This window comes from Fonsecaea monophora (genome assembly GCF_001642475.1).
Source record: "Fonsecaea monophora strain CBS 269.37 chromosome Unknown Scaff57, whole genome shotgun sequence".
Taxonomy (NCBI): Eukaryota; Fungi; Ascomycota; class Eurotiomycetes; order Chaetothyriales; family Herpotrichiellaceae; genus Fonsecaea; species Fonsecaea monophora.
The window spans coordinates 18,122-35,411 of NW_019173988.1; the positions used below are offsets into that span (position 1 = coordinate 18,122).

The window sequence follows — 17,290 nt, forward strand, 5'->3', positions numbered from 1 at the left end:
ACTTTCTCTCGCTTCCTTTGCTCGTTACCAGCCTTTGCGGAACTTCCTTCGATAGATTCGCGTCCTTTCAGGTGCTTCCTTGATCATCATTAACAACACCATCATGTCCAAAAGAAAGTTACCGTGGCAACCCGCATCAGATATCGTTGATCTCACCGGAGACGACGGTGACGACGATTCTCAGAATCATTCGCGGTCTAAGGTCCCCAAGAAGACCCAATCCTTCAGTACTGCTCACGGGCGCGCTACCCTTCCAACACCACCGTCTTCAAGTCAACCCGGAAATTCCTCACATCGCTCGAAACAAACACACAGAGCTTATACGCCTAGTCTTAGCCAACTCAGCCAAAGATCCCACGGCAATGCCGCACACGATAGCTGGCTGGGCTCTACCCAGGAACAGGAGGCAGATATCGCCCGAGAGATTGACCTGACAGAGGACTTGGATGACGATGTATATGAGAATTTTCAACTGTACGGTATACTCAATACCAAGATCGTTGGCTGTCGCTTCTACGATGGCCAGGCCACGGTCGGAGAATACGTGAGGGTGAGGCGGGAGCCCCGTAATCAGTACGACAGCAACGCCATCAGAATCGATAATGTCCTCCGTGATCAAATCGGCCATATCGGCAGGAATGTAGCGGCAAAACTGGCACCGTTGATGGACGCGGGCTCACTCCTGGTCGAAGGGGCCTTGACAGGTCCAAAGACCTACTACGACTGTCCCATCGGTCTCAAACTCTTTGGCACCAACGACCCTGTTGCAGGTGCAGCTCTGGCCCGCCAGATGCAAGATCTGCATCTGCCCATTACAGAGTACAACAAGTCAGAAAGAGAACGCAAGAAGCGCCTGCAGGAGTTCGAGAAGCAGCAGAAGGCCAGAGAAAAGGCTGCCGCTGCAATGCGGAAGCAAGGCATGACGGTCTTTGACAACGAAGGACCGAACAAATATAGCAACATGGGCGCCCACCCAGGCTTGGGCACACAGACAGAACCAAGCATGGATCAACTTCTCAGTGGGACTGCGGTGTTCAATCCCCGCGATGTACAGAGCGCCGTCAACAAGCTTGGAGCCGGGGAAGAGGTGCTTTCGAAGATGTCCATGGCAGATCAGCCTAACGAGCTTGCTACGGTGCTACTACCTTACCAGAGACAAGGCCTCCAGTGGATGCTGGACCATGAGTCCCCTTCATTGCCCAAGAGTGCTGAGGATGTGGTTCAGATGTGGAAGAAGACGGGCAAGTATTACACCAATATTGCAACCAACTTCTCCTCAAACAAGGCTCCAGATCTGGCTAGTGGAGGACTCCTTGCCGATGATATGGGCTTGGGTAAGTGTTTTGCTCTGAAGCTTTGAACCCGTGGTCTGCTTCGCTAACGCCCTCTCAGGCAAGACCATTCAAATCATTTCGCTCATCATGGCCGATCCTCATAAAAATGGAGATCCAACCCTTATCATTGCACCACTCTCAGTCATGAGCAACTGGAGCACGCAGGCCACTTTGCACGTCAAGAAGAAGTACGCGCCACGAATTCTGACCTACCACGGTCCTCAAAACAAGATGTTGCCGCCAGAGCAATTAAAAGAGTACGATATTGTCATCACAACATATCAAACGATGACCCAGGAGCTCTTCCCATACGGCAAGACCTCACCTCAATCAACACCTGCACCGAAAGGGCTGTTCTCGGTGACATGGCGACGCATTGTCCTAGACGAAGGCCACCAGATTCGGAATCCCAAGGCTAAAATGTCGCAAGCAGCATGTACTCTTCGAGCGACATCTCGCTGGATTCTGACAGGCACTCCTATCGTCAACAGTCTGAAGGACCTGTACTCGCATGTCAAGTTCCTTCGTTTGCCAGGTGGACTGACAGAGTTTGAGGTCTTCAATTCCACTTTGATACGGCCACTCAAGAATGGCTATGATGGAGCACGCCTGCTTCTCCAGGCCTTGATGTCGACCTTGTGTCTGCGACGTATGAAGGACATGAAATTCATTGATCTCCGGCTTCCTAACATCACATTCCACAAATATCTCGTTAAATTTTTGGCTCATGAGCAGGAACGGTACGATGCTTTCAAGCAGGAGGCGAAAGGTCTAGTCGAAGCTGCAAAGGCCAAGAAAGGAGATTCTACCATGACAAACCTGCTTGAAGTGCTTCTGAGGCTGCGCCAGACGTGCAATCACTGGAAGATGTGCGGAGACGAGAGAGTGAGAAAATTACTGGAGTTGGTAGAGTCGAATGAGGTGGTGGACGTAACGAATTCGGCGAATCGCAAAGCTCTACAGGACATGTTACAGATACAGATCGACTCACAGGAAGATTGTTGTGTCTGCTTGGATTCATTGGACGATCCTGTCATTACGGCCTGCGCACACACCTTTTGTCGGGCATGCATCGAGAGAGTGATCGACACTCAGCACAAGTGCCCCATGTGTCGTGCATCTCTTCAAAACAACGAGCAACTGGTCGAACCCGCAGCCGGAATTGGCGAAGGTGACGAGTTAGATCTTGATATTGATCCTGAGACTACCAGTACCAAGATCGAGGCGCTCGTCAAGGTACTCAAGGCATCTGATTCGGATCCTTCCGTCAAGACGGTGGTGTTTTCGCAATGGACATCATTCCTCGATCTGGTCGAGGCTCAGCTCGTCCGCCAGGGTTTACAATTCACGCGACTCGATGGTAAAATGAACTCGACGAGACGTGACGCGGCGGTTGAATCACTGAATTCTGACCCGTCTTGCAAAATCATGCTGGCGTCCCTTTCTGTGTGCTCTGTCGGCTTGAACCTTGTGGCCGCGAATCAAGTCATTCTGGCGGATTCATGGTGGGCTCCCGCCATTGAAGATCAAGCCGTGGACCGTGTCCATCGCTTGGGCCAAACTCGAGATTGCAAGGTCATTCGCTTGGTCGTAGAAGGCACAATCGAGGACGAAGTGCTCGAGATTCAGGCGAGAAAGCGGAAGTTGGCCAGCGAGGCGTTTGGAGAGAAGGATGGGGGTAAAAAGAGAGAGGAGAGACGAGCAGGGACATTGAGGGATATCGAAAGATTGCTGGCCTAGATCGGAATGTAGGAATCGAGAAAGGACGTTAGATAGTCTGTTCAATTACCTGGGAGGATGGTCGGAGCTGGTTTCGGGTTTGTAGGAGTGAGGACAGCAGCGGTGAACTTGTATGACTAGTTGAGCTTAAGGTCTGTGTACCGAGATACGAGATGGCGTGTCCAGGATCTCTTGGAGGTGTTCCGACATTCTGTAGAAGATTTGTTAGCAATGCACGCGTCTAGTCGTAGTTGTACACCAGACGCGGCTTGCACCAGGGCGCAGACAGGCCCCCCGCGCTTTTCCTTCTTCATTCTGTGTGCATAGATAAGTACCTGATGGTTCCGTGGTGCCATCCATCGAGACAATGAGCCTTCCTCAAGCCGCCACGCGTGAAGCCGGTATCATGAAAAACAATACGATAAGCAAAATAAATGGTGTGATGGGAAAAAAAAGATGGTGGTGGACACCATAGCAACGAGACAAGAAACAGCCACAGTGGGTATATTTCTACAAGTAGCCACATCGGACCATGAAACCCCGAGCCTTGGGGCGGGTGAGGCTCACTTAGGCTTCCCTAACCTCGTTCAACGTCCACCGAACCTCGCCTAAAGAGCCTAAACCAGCCCCGTAGCCCGGCCCTTTGCAGGAAATTGCGCTTACCTATCGTCGGGGTGGATTGATGACAAGCGCTACCTGCTTGGACTTTGTACTTGTGGCATTCCACGCTTCTGCAACGTGCTCGAGCACATGCTTTTTCCCAATTGTTTTGCCCCCCCTCTCTTGTCTCAATCTCCTGGTGTGGTGACTTCCCGGAAAGAGAAGACGTGTTCGTGGGAATACCGGGAGGTCCGCGAGGAGGACAACATCAAAGTGATAATGACTTGCAGATGAGTTGCAACCGAGGCTGTTGATCTTGCATTGTTTCTGGGGAGGCATCTGACCCTCGACATCACTGAGGACGAGTAAGAACATCAACAGTTGCATCACTCCGCACAGAAGAAAGACGTCACCTCTGGACTGGCCGCAGAAAGAGGCTGCTGTTTGGTTTGTTTGTGGGTAGCACTGGTGGTTCCAAGTGGCTCCTGGTGTCTCCAGTGGCAGGGCAGAGCTCCAAACGCCACTACAGGAACCAGGGCCTGTGGGAGCTCCCGCCAATAGTTAATCCAGCAGGACCAGCTCCCTTGGGACATTTGGCCAGGTGCTTGTATCCGGTGCGGGGGACCCAACACCTACGGCACCCACTGCACCCGCAACACCACCTCAATCGCCCAAGCAGCCACTCACAACCTCGCCCGGCTCATGCATGTCGCAGCTTTCTGCGTCTCGAAAAAAAGTGGTTGATCATCATCACTCGGTCACCATCCCTCGGGCCCAGCGGTGGCTAACTCCCACTCTGCCAGTTTGAGCTACATGACTTTGAGAAGTCTTCTACTGTCTTTACTACCTAAATAATCTCGTCTATCGGCCGCCGGTGACAGTCTCTCCTTCAGTACCACCTTTCCCTCGCCATCATGGCACCTATCCGCGTGGCGGTCTTTGCGACGGTGAGAGCTCCCTGCAGGACTAACCGCGCTGTTTCCCCGCATTGTTGTTGACTATCACTGACGCAAAACGTGATCAGCTGCTTCTGAACGATGCCTACCTACCAGGTATGTCGAGCAGTATCCCTCTGTCCCAAGTTTTTCTCAAGCTCATACTGTCAATAGGCGCTATGGTCCTGGGCCATTCATTGAAAGACAAAGGCGCAAAAGCCCCCTTGGTGGCTTTTATTCTGGTCGACAGATTGTCCTCCGATACCATCACTGAGCTGCGAGTCCGTTCCTCTACCTGAATTTTTCCCTGTACCAGTACTGATAATGCCAGACCGTCTACGACGAGATCGTACCGATACAGGAGATCCAGAATAAAAACCCCTCCAATCTCTACCTCATGAATCGAGCCGACTTGATATCTACTTTCACAAAGGTCGAGCTTTGGCGGCAGACGCGGTTCAAGAGAATAGTGTACCTGGACGCAGACATGGTCGCACTCAGGGCTCCGAATGAGCTTCTCACACTTGACACGAACTTCGCTGCAGTACCGGATATCGGCTGGCCCGATTGTTTCAACAGTGGCATGATGGTGCTGAATCCCAACATGGCCGATTACTATTCTCTCTATGCTTTGGCACAAAGGGGAATCAGCTTCGACGGAGCTGATCAGGGTCTCCTCAACATGCACTTTCGCGAGTGGGAGAGACTGAGTTTTGTGTACAATTGCACACCAAGCGGCCACTATCAATACGTCCCTGCCTACCGGCACTTCTCAAGTAGTATTGCAGTAGTGCACTTCATCGGCAAAGACAAACCATGGACGTTGGGTAGAGATAACAAGCTCAATACAGGTGTATACGGCGAGCTACTGGGAATGTGGTGGTCCGTCTACGACAGACACTATCGACCAAAGGTACGCCGGATTCTCAAGGGAAGCGAATTGTGGTCCGACTGACTTTTACAGACTGTCACCTACTACGACGCTCAAACTTTTGATTCCTCGAAAAAAGTGCAAGACTACGTTCGTGGGGAGGAACCTTTGTACGTAGTAGGCTATTCCAGCTACCAGCCAGGACCCGGTCCAGTTTCACAACCCCAGCACCAATACCACTATCATCCAGAGCAACATCACCATGAACAACAGCAGGGGCAACAGCACCAATACGACCACCACCACCACCAACAGCAGGAACAACATCAGCAACATCAGCATCACGAGCACCAGCACCATCATCCGACATCCGAAAATACTGGACAGATTCCCTTACCTCCGCAGATCCAAGTGTCTCAACCCGCATCTGGTCACACAACCTCTATAGAGCTGCCATTGGGCGATGCACCTACTCCTAAAGCCGCATCTGACTTCCACCCTGTCCCCACAGTCGAACAGAGGCGATTCTCGGCACCACATGCCGAATGGGATCCCGCAAGGTAGGCAAATGCTTGTGCTTTTGCAATGTCGGATGAGTTGCTTATAGTGAACAGAGAGCCTCCGCCTACACACTCGAAACCAGAGGCTGCCAACTTTCCAACCACGATCTATGACATGTCGAGCGAGACTACGCTCTTCCAACCGCCCTCTCACTATCCGGAAGCGCCAAAGGATATGTGGTATCAGGTGCCTGAGAAGGTTCCCGAACCCGAGAAGCCGAAACCAATCTTCCCCTGGGAGACAAGGGCACCCAAACCTACACGAGTGTTTCCTCAGCCTAGGCAGCCGAGTCCACCACCACCTCCTCCACCGGAACCGGAGGCCATTGTCTCTGAGGAAGTGACGACTCCCTCGGCCGCGACGGACGACACTGGGGCGACGGAAGAAAGCGTGACCACACCGCCTCAAGCACCAGTTGACCTTTGGGCTTCGTTCCAGCAACGAAGCAATGCATGGGATGACATGCCCGAAATAGAGCGCTACGTGCAGGCCATCAGTCAACCTCGAAAAGGCAAGATACAGGTTCTGTATAATACCCTAGGACAACGCTCGCCTCGTAATACCAGTGGCGCCACCACTCCAACAGAGAGAGATCGACGACGCCCGAGCATCAAACTAACCGACTTCCCGACCAAGGATGAGCGCCCGAGCTTGCCCGTGACTCCGGCGCCGATCCGACGACCTACCTTCTGGGGTGAGGAGAAGGAAGAAGAAGGAACTTTGCCGACCGCAGAAGGTGTACCAAAACAAGCAGAATGGGTGCGTCGATTCTCCCACTACCCTCAACCTGAGTTTCCTGCTGCTTCACATCCCCCATCGCATGATGCGCATCGTGATTTCTATTGGAGATGCCAATATTGTGGGAAACAGAACCCGATTACAAAGTTGGAACAACTACAATTGTTGCAAAGTGAGGCGTTGTTATCGCCCACAGGGCCACGGGAATTGGCAGAGGTGGCGGAGCCTCCCGTAAGAAAAATGCCCGAGAGTTCAACCAAGGAAGAGATGGAGAAGGCGGTAATATCACACATATCCCCTACAAAAGTACCAAAACCTCCCAAACCCATACTAAAGCCCCCTCACTTTGAATTGGGGCAGGATACTGTTGAGCCTGTGGAAAATCCAGTAAGGGGTGGTCCACGAGACAACAATCTGTCTGGGTCTGTTGGATCTGCGCGAGTGAAAGAGGAATCGATTGATCCACTGTCTAGGCCCGGTACGGATGACAAGGAAGATGGGGGAGTTGCTCAGCGCGAGCCACGAGTCGCTGTGGCTGCTACGAAGGCATGATACTGGAATTCGATGGATAAGAAGGGATGAATGATGAGGAGGTTCCATCAAAAAGGTGGGAACATTTCTGACAAGTGTTTTGCAGCATGCTTGTTGTCGAGATTGAAAAGCTCTCTGCTTGTTTATGGTCGTCTTGCTTCTGGCGTTTCGGATCTAAGCATGACTTATGCATGGGAATGGAGCATCTTTGGACGTTTAGTTTGAGGTTGAATGAGCCATTGCCATGGGCTTATGAGTTCTTGTCTAATGTGTATCATTATATTCAACAGCATGGCATGGCAAGCACATTGATTTTGCTACTGCATTGGGCGGTGTATTGAGCGGTGTCTATGGTGTCTAAGATACATATACTTAATTGACTATTTTGGGAGGTCCCGTAGCCTGTGTCTGGTTTCGGGCAATTCATCCACGCTTATCAAGAAAAAAAAGGGGGTCATGCAGGAGTTCAGCCTTGGCTTGGCGCCCAGACTCGGTCTCCTCAGCCTCACCTCCTTTTCGTTGTCGAGACTCAGTCAGGCCTCCTGAGGTACTACCAGCTTACATTCACTGAGGACTAGAGAGGTCTTCCCAACCAGTTCATCTAAACATGTCGACTCTTCCTTGAGCTTTCTGAGAATTCCCTGGGCAAATATCTCTAGTTGACGCCCTACAAGAGGTGCTGAGGCCTGGTCGTTGGACGTGGCTTATTAATGCCACTGCATCGAGTACTCGGTTCCAATTGCGCCCAAGCTAAAAGATTCGGCTTCTCTCCTTTCAACCTTTCCAGTCGTGGGAAAGAAGCACTATAGACACCCATGATGGCCTACTTGATGAGTGTCAAACTCTCTGCCACCGAGCTTGAAGAGCGCCGTCGTCAGCTCAATGGTGTTGGGTTCCGTGCCTGGCTCTCCCCAATCGTCCTCTTGGTCGTCGTCTACCTCTATCGACGCTACTTTCATCCATTGCTCTTCCCGTCGACATCAGCGCTGTCATCATCTGGCTCTCGGCAGGCGTCGCGAGTGCAGCTTTACCTTCGACGTGCTGTGTGGACCCTGCAGACGACATATATACCTGAATTTGGCCCCCTCTCTGTTCAACTGCTTGGCTTGATATATGCGGCATGGCTGCTTTATCTCACCTTTCACAACACGGGAAACGACTACATGCACCTAACCAAGGCGTTTGGCCACGTGGCAGTCTCTCAACTCCCGATGCATTACCTCTTGTCCCTCAAACATACCACTTATTCACCCATCATGTTGACCACGGGACTGACCCACGAACGCCTCAACGCCATTCACCGTATGTTCGGACGCATAGTCCATGTCTTTCTGGCCGCACATGCCGTGCTCTACCTCAGATTCTTCGTCGCAATGGGCTTTCTGCCGAAGCGGATAAAGGACCCCGACGTCCGGTTGGGCGTCCTGGCGTTTTGGATGTTCAATTTCCTGGGGTTGCTGAGTGTCCCCGTCGTGAGGAGGAACATGTACCATGTCTTGTTCTATAGAAGCCATGTGGTGTTGAGCGCCCTTGTGATTCCGGTCTTGTGGGCGCACGTGCCCTATACGCGCTTCTACGTGGCGCAAGTTGCGGCAATTTGGATTCTTAGCGGGTGGTTGAGGAGGGTCAATGGGGCGACGAATGTGCGAGAGGTGAGATGTGAGGATATAGCTGGCACGCAACTTGTGCGAGTGACGCTTCTTGTGGACAAGGCTAGTGCATTGGCGCGTGCGGTTCCTGGGCAGCACGTCTACGTTCGTCAGCGGAGGGGTATGATCGGTCCGAAGACGCCGTTTACGATTGCGAACGTGCAGTCCTCGGCCAGAGGCGAGAAGGAGGCGCAGCTGGTAGAGGTGATAGTCGTGTTCCGGAACATGGGTGGTCCTGGCACTTCCTTTCTCGCATCCCTTTCTAAGCGGGAGGCGGCGACGAATGAAGTCCAGATCGAAGGACCCTATGGCGAAGCCAGCGTGTACATGCCCGAGATCCTCGACTCTGGTCTCGACAACGATTCGGTCCTTCTCGTGGCTGGTGGGATAGGCGCCACGTACATCTTGCCGATATACACGGCTCTGTTGCAGTCACGACGGCGTCGTCGACGTCGAGCAGATGGAACACGGGGAGGGGAAGCAGAAGAACGCATCAAAATGGTGTGGCTGGTCAAATCCCTCGCCGATGCACAATGGGGCATTGAGCTGCTCGTGCGGTGTCTTGCAGAGGAAATCTCGCTCGATGTGGACGTTTACATCACGACCGTTTCTTCATCCTCGTTGTCTCCCGAAGGACTCGATCTGTCCAGTGCCTCCTCTCTGGCCTCGCTGAAGAAACGAGGTCTCAAAATCCACCAGCTCGGCCACCGTCCGGCTCTTGACCCCGTTGTCGACGACATCTTTTCCTCCTCGAACATTGACCGCGACCCCCCGACTCGGGTCCATGGAGTCACCGTGTTCGTGTGCGGCCCGCGCCGTCTGTCCGGCGATCTGAGGGCGCTTCTTGGTCGTCGTGTCGTCAGCGAGGAGAGACGGGTCAGGTGGTTCGAGGAGGTCTTTGGGTTTGGTGGGAGTTGAGAGCGGGCGGTGTTGTTTGTCTATTGTTGATATCTAGGGTATAATAACGTGGTAGTCGAGTGCGTACTATGTACTATGGAAGTTTTCAGGTAGAGGTATTTCTTGATTGTCTAGGTAGCATTCCATCCGGTCACCTCTGATCTGATCTAATCTGGCCATCTAGCCATCTAGCCAGTTTATCGTCTTTCCTCTCTCCGTCCATTATCAAGTATCCGTTAGATCATGTCTCTCTTTCTATTTTTCTTTTTTTTTTTCTGGACACTATTCATGTCCTCCATCCTCTCTTAGATATAACACCTTATTTCCGCTTTGTTAGAAACGTGCTTGTTACCAGATCGTCTTGTCATCTGTCTTTCAGGTTTATTATTGCCCCGGACGGATCTGTGTTGTAAATGACCCCTTTTCTTCGGCTTCGCTCTCTTAAATCGACTCCCAACTCTCAACTCTCAACTCAGTCTATCTCAGCTGGGCTTAGGATAGAATAGGATAGAGGATAGAATAGTAAACAGCATAGTAAACAGCACAGCACGAAACTCTAAACGGATTGTCATCAACCTTGAGATGAGAGGGACAGTCAAACAGGGAAAATAAGAAATCTCACACACGCAAACCGTCATGGATCATGTCCTATCTGTGTCTGTGAGTGATGTGAGTTAGTGATCGTAACTATGATTATGTTTGTAACTGCTGTTTGCTGTTTTCCGTCTACTGTCCTTTTCTCCCTTCCTACTCCCTGTTTTCTGGGTTTCTGGTCTGGAAAGGAGTACGTTTCTCTCCCTGTGTCTTTTTCTGCATTCATTCCCTCGACACGCACAGACACCCAATCCCAATCTATCATCTATCCCATATCCACGCGGCGGGTAGATAGATAGATATCATAGATATCATCCTTGGACCCTGCAGGGCCTCTCTCAGGGCGATAACCCATCCTCGTGCCTCAGCATGGCACCACTCCGAGTCTGCGCCACAGCAAAAATCCTTGTGCTCGGACTGGCTCTGGTTTCTGCTCTGCCACCAGTCTCGGTCTCAGTCTCGGGCGCTCCTGTCCATTACAGACACGATCATCAACATCGACGTCTGCATGGAAGTGCCGTCCTTGAAAACGAGCACTGGCGAATCGGGACTTCAAGCACGGTGTTGGTCGAGGCCACGGCCACGGCCACCCCCAACCCTCGCGCCGTGCCCGAAGACGATCTCCCGAGCGTGAAGACGACGACGACGACGACGACGACGACGCGCTTCGTGTATTATCCGATCGCAACACCTTATTTCCCAAATTTGCTTCACGTGGAGGCGGGAGATGAGCTGCCCGCAGAGGTCTTTGCGAGGATTTCCGACCGCGCTCGTGCTCTAGGTCGCAGCTCTGCATACCCACCAAACAACCCCGTCAAAGTAGCCACGGGTTTGTTCGAGCATCTGGCATCTCGACGCAGTCCCCGTGGCGACGGCGAGAGCATCTCTTCACAACCGTACCTGCTGAACAAAAAGTCGATCTCTCCCCCTTCCAGAGTCTCCAACTCGGCCATTGTCCTCTTCCTTGGTGCGGTCGGCTTCTTCTTCGTCTCTCTCGTCTGGAATCTGTACATCCGCCACGGCTGGACCCGGGACAAGGCCAACCAGATAGACGTGGGCGCGGCGGGAGCCATGCGACTGACATCACTGACAGGAGAACGTCGGCGTGGTGGCACAGCCAAGGCTCGTCGCAGTCCCGGCGGATGGTTACGGGCAGCCAACGCGGCGTCTCCACCTGTGTTTGTCGTGTGAGCATTCTTTTGAGCGGCTTTGACGGGGCACTTGTATAGAGGCCTTCCTTCGGACCGCCAGAGTGTATCTTACAACGGAAGTTGACCCGAGCGATCTTGATCGATCGATAAAAGGGCGAGATGGTCGTCGTTTGGCAGAAGATATCAGGGACACCTTAGCATTTCGGTGGCTGGGAAGCTGACAGTAATGGAACGCTTGTTCTGATGAAATGTGTTCATAAACATCTGAAGGCCTTCGTGATATCTCTCTGATTCCGATGGTGCGTAATGCAGTGTATTTTGCTGAGAATCGTCCTGCCCAGGGGGTTTTCATGCCACACATGTCCGTCTGTACTTCAACAACAACCTGAATCATAAAGCGACCACTTTGGATATGCCGCTTGACATGTGATGCGATGTATTGCACCAGCGCTGCAAAGATGGAGAAGAGGGCGCGTCTTGTCACTGACATATCTAGCAAGCTATCCTTCGTAGCTCTCACCCTTGCCTGTCATGTCAAACGCATTGGTCGCTTCGGTGACTGTGCCTCTCCCAAGGTGAAAACAAAGGAGAAAGTGATATTTGGTGACATATGGAGCAAACAGAAGGGAGATTCCAAGGTACGGACAGACCGGCCCGAGTCAACTGTAGCGAAAGGTAATCTGTCGTGATAGGCATTCTTCCCTCGGGCCTGTGACGAGCCGCAAGTCTCTGTGAAGACAGATTGCACTCGTTGATGGTTTGGATAGGGAGACATGTAAAGTGATGCTTTGAGGTCCATAAAATGTCTTCTTCAGCGGCGAGCTCAAACATCTTTTTTGCCTTCGTTCACAAATTGATACCCAGTAAAAAACATATCTGAGCATCCACTTCTCAACCCTCTAATCCATCTCTCGGCAGGCAGGCACGGCTGAAGATATCTCAATTCGGTTGGTCAACCGCCTCATCTGGGAATCTAGAAGAGCAACAATGGACGTATTGGTGATCCTTGCCATTGTCATTGGCGTCATTTGGGCCGTCGGTCTCATAGTGTTTACATGGGCATCCTGGCAGGAGAGGCAAGGACTGGTCCACAGATTGCAGGGAGAGCGAAACAGTAACGTCCGCTCGGGCTTCGAACCGCTTCTTCGTGTCGAAGGACCTTTGGAGTGGTAGGAGTGAAGGCTGCCGCGTCCCTTGTTAGCCACTTATCGAACGCTGTGGTGAGCATCAAACAGGTGACCTGAATACAACACTGTTACTGATCAGACGTAGCCGTTTGCAGGGCTAGTGAAAGCGAGTGCTCCAGGGGATTTATATCTATTTTGGACATGTCAGTTCCCGTAAAGACCACAGCTACACATTGCCCCGATGGCGACATCATCAGACATCCACGACATCATAACAAACACCACCGATTTGACCTCAGCACACCTCTCTCGACGCGAGATCAACGCAAACGGTTGTATTAACATCATCAACCATCTCGGGGGTTGCAAGACGGAGCCATGGTTTCAAGCCTAGCGCGGGGACTGACGTTAGTACTCTTCATCTTCATCTTCATCTTCCGGGCCATCGCAATGGTACAAACTCAACCCGAACAGTCCATTCAGGAGGTTTCTTCAGCGAAGGAGGGCTGGCACGACTGTGTCAGACCCTGGCAGGCTAGCAAATCACCAGGGTAGACTGTGAGGCGCTGATGGCGAGCATATTGAATCTCTGACCCTTTGCTTCCAGTCACGAAGTCGATATGATTGAGAGACCGGTTGATGGCTAGCACCAAGATCTACTGCAGATTAGCTTACCAATAACGGTGCCATAAAGCTCAGCGCCAATGGCGAGACATCTTGAGCTAGCATGGACTTGATGCTAATCTGGTGGAATCCCCATAGACGTGTCAGGATAGCCACAAGTGGTACAGGACTGAGACTCTTTTACTGAAAGTGCTTCTGATCTTCGAAGCAGCTCAAGGGAAATTTCTCCAGCAGGTCTTTCCGGCAAACCCTTGCGTGCTCCGTGGAGTGTAAATGGCAATGTAGAAAGGCAAAAATGCCATCAAAGGGATTTCCTGGTGGGTGTGATCCGTCCCTTTGGTCGACTGGCGGACTGTCGTAGGATCGACATACCCACTGACCAGCTACACGGTCCTCGAATCAGAGATCCTTGGGAAGGGAGGATTCATAGCGGCTTAGGCAGGGGCAGCCCTACAACATGCCCTCGGCCGTTGACTACTGTGTAAGTCTTCTAGAGGCTTTCCTCCGACTTCTCTGGCACCTCTGGCTGGCTGCGGCCGGAAGCAGTGGTGGCGACTTTTGCAATATTAGCCGCTGAAACTTTCCACAGCCAAGGAGTCGGGTAGCTTTGGCTTTGGACGATTGGTCACGCCGACGAAGACCTTCGGCCTCGAAATGAAGATCTTCGAAGGGGCTCAATTCAGCCTGCCAGCTCGACATATCTTGTGCAAGAGACTGCCACCGTCCAACCCTGACGGGGTTGCAGGTGTGACGCATACGAGTCTCGGTCGACCACGCGGTAGCTTAGCAGCCAATTGTTTCGCCTGCCCCAAGATCCTCCTGGGGATCTCTGTTCCTTGAAGATAGAGAAGACGGCCTGAGAGCTTGGGATCCATTAGAAGGCCCAGAACCCGTAGAGCTAGGGTATAGCAGCGAAGATCTTTTGGGGATGTGTATGAAATGTGCGCAAATGTGGTCCTGGGAGGATGATGATCGGCGGGTTGACGAGGGCTCGTTGGATGGTCATCTGGTCTAGGTCCGCAGGGGGATGGAAAGTCTAGGAGTTTCCAAGGTGCATAGCGAGTAATGAGGATACTTACTGTACGTGCTTGGATGAAGCAGTGGTGGACAGCATGATGATGGGAAAGTTGAAGCGCAGTCTTGTCTGAAGCGCAGTCTTGTCTGAAGCGCAGTCTTGTCTGAAGCGCAGTCTTGTCTGAAGCGCAGCCTGGGAGGCTAAACACTTGCCCCTCCACTGCAAAACCCGCCCCTCATCCGCCTCCCCCTCCCCAATACTGTCCCACGCACACCACGGTAGCACAGCATCTGCTTGACAGTGGTGACGGTAAGCTGCCTAAGCTGCCCTTCCTGGGTGCTTCCGCGTGTCTCCCTTGTCCATCATTGCTGTATCGAGTCGTCCATCGTGATGCCTTCTTCCCCCCTGCGCTCCAACACGCGACTTGTCTGCAGCTATTGGAGCTACGTCTGTGTTCCCCTGAATTATTTGTGCACAGACTGGCGTACTGAAGCATGCAACCAGTCTGTCTGTCCGAGAATAATGGGCTGATCATGCTGGCGTTCCCCAAGGATGGGAAAGATCACACCTCGGCATTCCTCGTTGCTTATCATCAGGCAGGCGCCTTGCTGAATGTGAACGTTGATGCGTGAAATCGAATGTTTGATGCTGATGCCTTCCTGAGCAGTCACGGGTTTCATCTGTTTTCTTTGTCTCCCTTCAGAGCCAGTCTCACCAGAACCAGACTTGACCCCAGACCATCTCGGATTCTACATACCCTCGCGGCTGTACCAGACTGCGGACCCTCCTTAATTCGCCGACTTGCCTTGGCTTATTGAACAGTTGACCGCTTTCAGCACCTCATGAACCGGCCTTGCTCTACAGAGCACCCTTCACCATGGCTTCAACCTTTTTGGGCCGAGTCTTAAGCCGGGTTTCCTTCTACTCGTTTGGCTTCTTCAATTGGTGTCTGTTTCTGGGGCTGTTTGTGAAAAATGGAACATTCTTCAGGAAGGATACCGAGCAAGACAAGCTACAATTTGCAATTGGTAAGTGAAGGGTGCAGAACTCCCGCAGGTAACACCACTGATTTCCTGTCTACAGAACGAGATCGCTTCTGGAACCTGACAAAATCACCTCTCCCTGGCTTCAAGCACTACTTCTACACCCTCCGCAACGGACTCAGACTACACTATATTAGCAACCGACATGGGCCTTCTCAGGGTAATCTGGTGGTATTCTTTCATGGATTTCCCGACAGTTCGATGATGTGGAGACATGTCATGCAAGAGCCGGCCATGCCAACAGGCAATACTACTTTGGTCTGCGTCGACTTGCCTGGATACGGAGGAAGTGATAGTTTCAAGAAGTACGACACCGAAGTGCTCGAGGCTCTTACGGAATTCGTCGTGGCAATGAGGGACAAGTACATACCCGCGGAGGCTTCAGACGAGACTAGCACATTCATCGTGGGCCATGACTGGGGTTGCGTCTTGGGATTCCGTTTGGCTGCAGAGGCTCCAAGCCTTGCAGATCGCTTCATTCTGACCAACGCGCCACATGTAAGTCATCGGACCCCAGTGCTGCCAGACCGGATGACTGACCATGTATGTAGGTTGAGCTCGCCTTTGCCAACAAGGACCGGATCCTGAACTCGGCCTCGAAGATCTTCAAGCAGTTTAAACAATCACCGAAACAAAACTTCGGGTGTTTGTCAAAAGCCTTGAATACGTTGAAGCCATTGCTCCTGCAAGTTTTGTTGATGGGTTACATTTTTGCATTCCACCTGCCATCAATCTTCGTCAGATACCTCGGCGTTGCCGGGAATTACTCGTTTATACGGGGAGCAAATTGGTCATCATACGGCAAAGGTTCCAAGGAATATCATGCGCAAGAATGCATGGCCTCTTCTTTCGGCCCTGGCCCAGAAGAATGCAAGACCTCTATTCCGACTGTCAATGGCACGGCAGCCTCCACCAACGGAGAGGTTCAGGCAACCAGTTACGGCCCCAGCGTGCTGCAAAGAGCTCAATCTCCTCAGGAGGCTTTTTGGAATATGACCGGTTATTATCGAGACGGAGTGGGTTGGAGGCCATGGACCAAGTCGCTTGAGACTATAACCGACCTCTACGCTCTGGAGACTTCGGCTTCAGAGTCCAGTTCTCCCGGCAGACGTCGGTCTTCAATATCGCAGACTTTGTTCGTCGGTCAATACAAGGGCAGTCTCAAAGCACCCACGTACATTCTCTGGGGAGAGAAAGACCAGGCTTGCTCCAAACCAATCTGTCTAGATGGGATCGGAGACTACTTGGGCAGAGACAGCGAGGTGACGATTCTTCCACGAAGTGGGCACTGGACTCCTGTTCAGCAAAACGCTCGCCCAGCTCTTGCTACTGTGATTGGCTTATTTGCCGGAGGAGATCCGCGACCAGTGGCAAAAATGACCACCGAGGTGCAGAGAGTTTACGAGGGGGCGGTTTTGATGGTGAAGAAATGAAGGGCAAGTCAAATGAGGTGATGATATTATGTACACCTGTACTCAGATCCGGGATCGGGAAGGGATTTTCTGTATGATACCAGTTATCAGCGACGAGACCATGCGTTGCTGATACTACGACGAACGAGCTTGTGCGCGAGATGAAATGATTCCTCTTGAACTCACCAGTGCCACCGAACTGACGCCGTGTTCACTTGTCCAAGCCATACTTAGCGCCTCCGCCTTGTCGCCAGGATCCAGAAGGACCAAAATGTAAGCTGGAACCCCAGGACGATCAAAACCACCCCCATGACGGTCAAAGGCAGGTCACCGTTCCCATGGCAGGTTTCGCTCTGAAACGGTATGATGGTTAGTGCTGGCGAAGGAGAAGGAGGGGGAGTTGCTCGCGGCGCAACAATCCAATGATGTGCTTGACCGTGACCATGAGTGTGACTTGGACCCGGACTTGGACTTGTACTTATAAGCATC

At 52.1% G+C, this 17,290-nt stretch overlaps 5 protein-coding genes across 5 annotated transcripts; all 5 read left to right on the top strand.

Annotated features, from left to right (window-relative positions):
• Positions 1-103: 103 nt before the first annotated feature.
• On the top strand, positions 104-3,074 carry AYO21_07427 (hypothetical protein; the record flags this gene model as incomplete). Its single annotated transcript, XM_022657382.1, has 2 exons — positions 104-1,334; positions 1,393-3,074. 2 exons carry the CDS (start codon positions 104-106, stop codon positions 3,072-3,074), a joined length of 2,913 nt encoding a protein of 970 aa, XP_022510259.1.
• A 1,493-nt stretch (positions 3,075-4,567) lies between these two features.
• On the top strand, positions 4,568-7,310 carry AYO21_07428 (hypothetical protein; the record flags this gene model as incomplete). The annotated part of the gene is made up of 6 exons (XM_022657383.1): positions 4,568-4,600; positions 4,678-4,705; positions 4,763-4,869; positions 4,920-5,501; positions 5,553-6,019; positions 6,074-7,310. 6 exons carry the CDS (start codon positions 4,568-4,570, stop codon positions 7,308-7,310), a joined length of 2,454 nt encoding a protein of 817 aa, XP_022510260.1.
• Positions 7,311-8,107: 797 nt separating this feature from the next.
• AYO21_07429 (hypothetical protein) lies at positions 8,108-9,856 on the top strand (the record flags this gene model as incomplete). Its single annotated transcript, XM_022657384.1, has 1 exon — positions 8,108-9,856. One exon carries the CDS (start codon positions 8,108-8,110, stop codon positions 9,854-9,856), a length of 1,749 nt encoding a protein of 582 aa, XP_022510261.1.
• Positions 9,857-10,798: 942 nt separating this feature from the next.
• AYO21_07430 (hypothetical protein) lies at positions 10,799-11,620 on the top strand (the record flags this gene model as incomplete). The annotated part of the gene is made up of 1 exon (XM_022657385.1): positions 10,799-11,620. The coding sequence occupies one exon, from the start codon at positions 10,799-10,801 to the stop codon at positions 11,618-11,620; it is 822 nt and encodes a 273-aa protein (XP_022510262.1).
• A 3,603-nt stretch (positions 11,621-15,223) lies between these two features.
• On the top strand, positions 15,224-16,822 carry AYO21_07431 (hypothetical protein; the record flags this gene model as incomplete). The annotated part of the gene is made up of 3 exons (XM_022657386.1): positions 15,224-15,374; positions 15,430-15,887; positions 15,941-16,822. 3 exons carry the CDS (start codon positions 15,224-15,226, stop codon positions 16,820-16,822), a joined length of 1,491 nt encoding a protein of 496 aa, XP_022510263.1.
• Between the last annotated feature and the right edge of the window lie 468 nt (positions 16,823-17,290).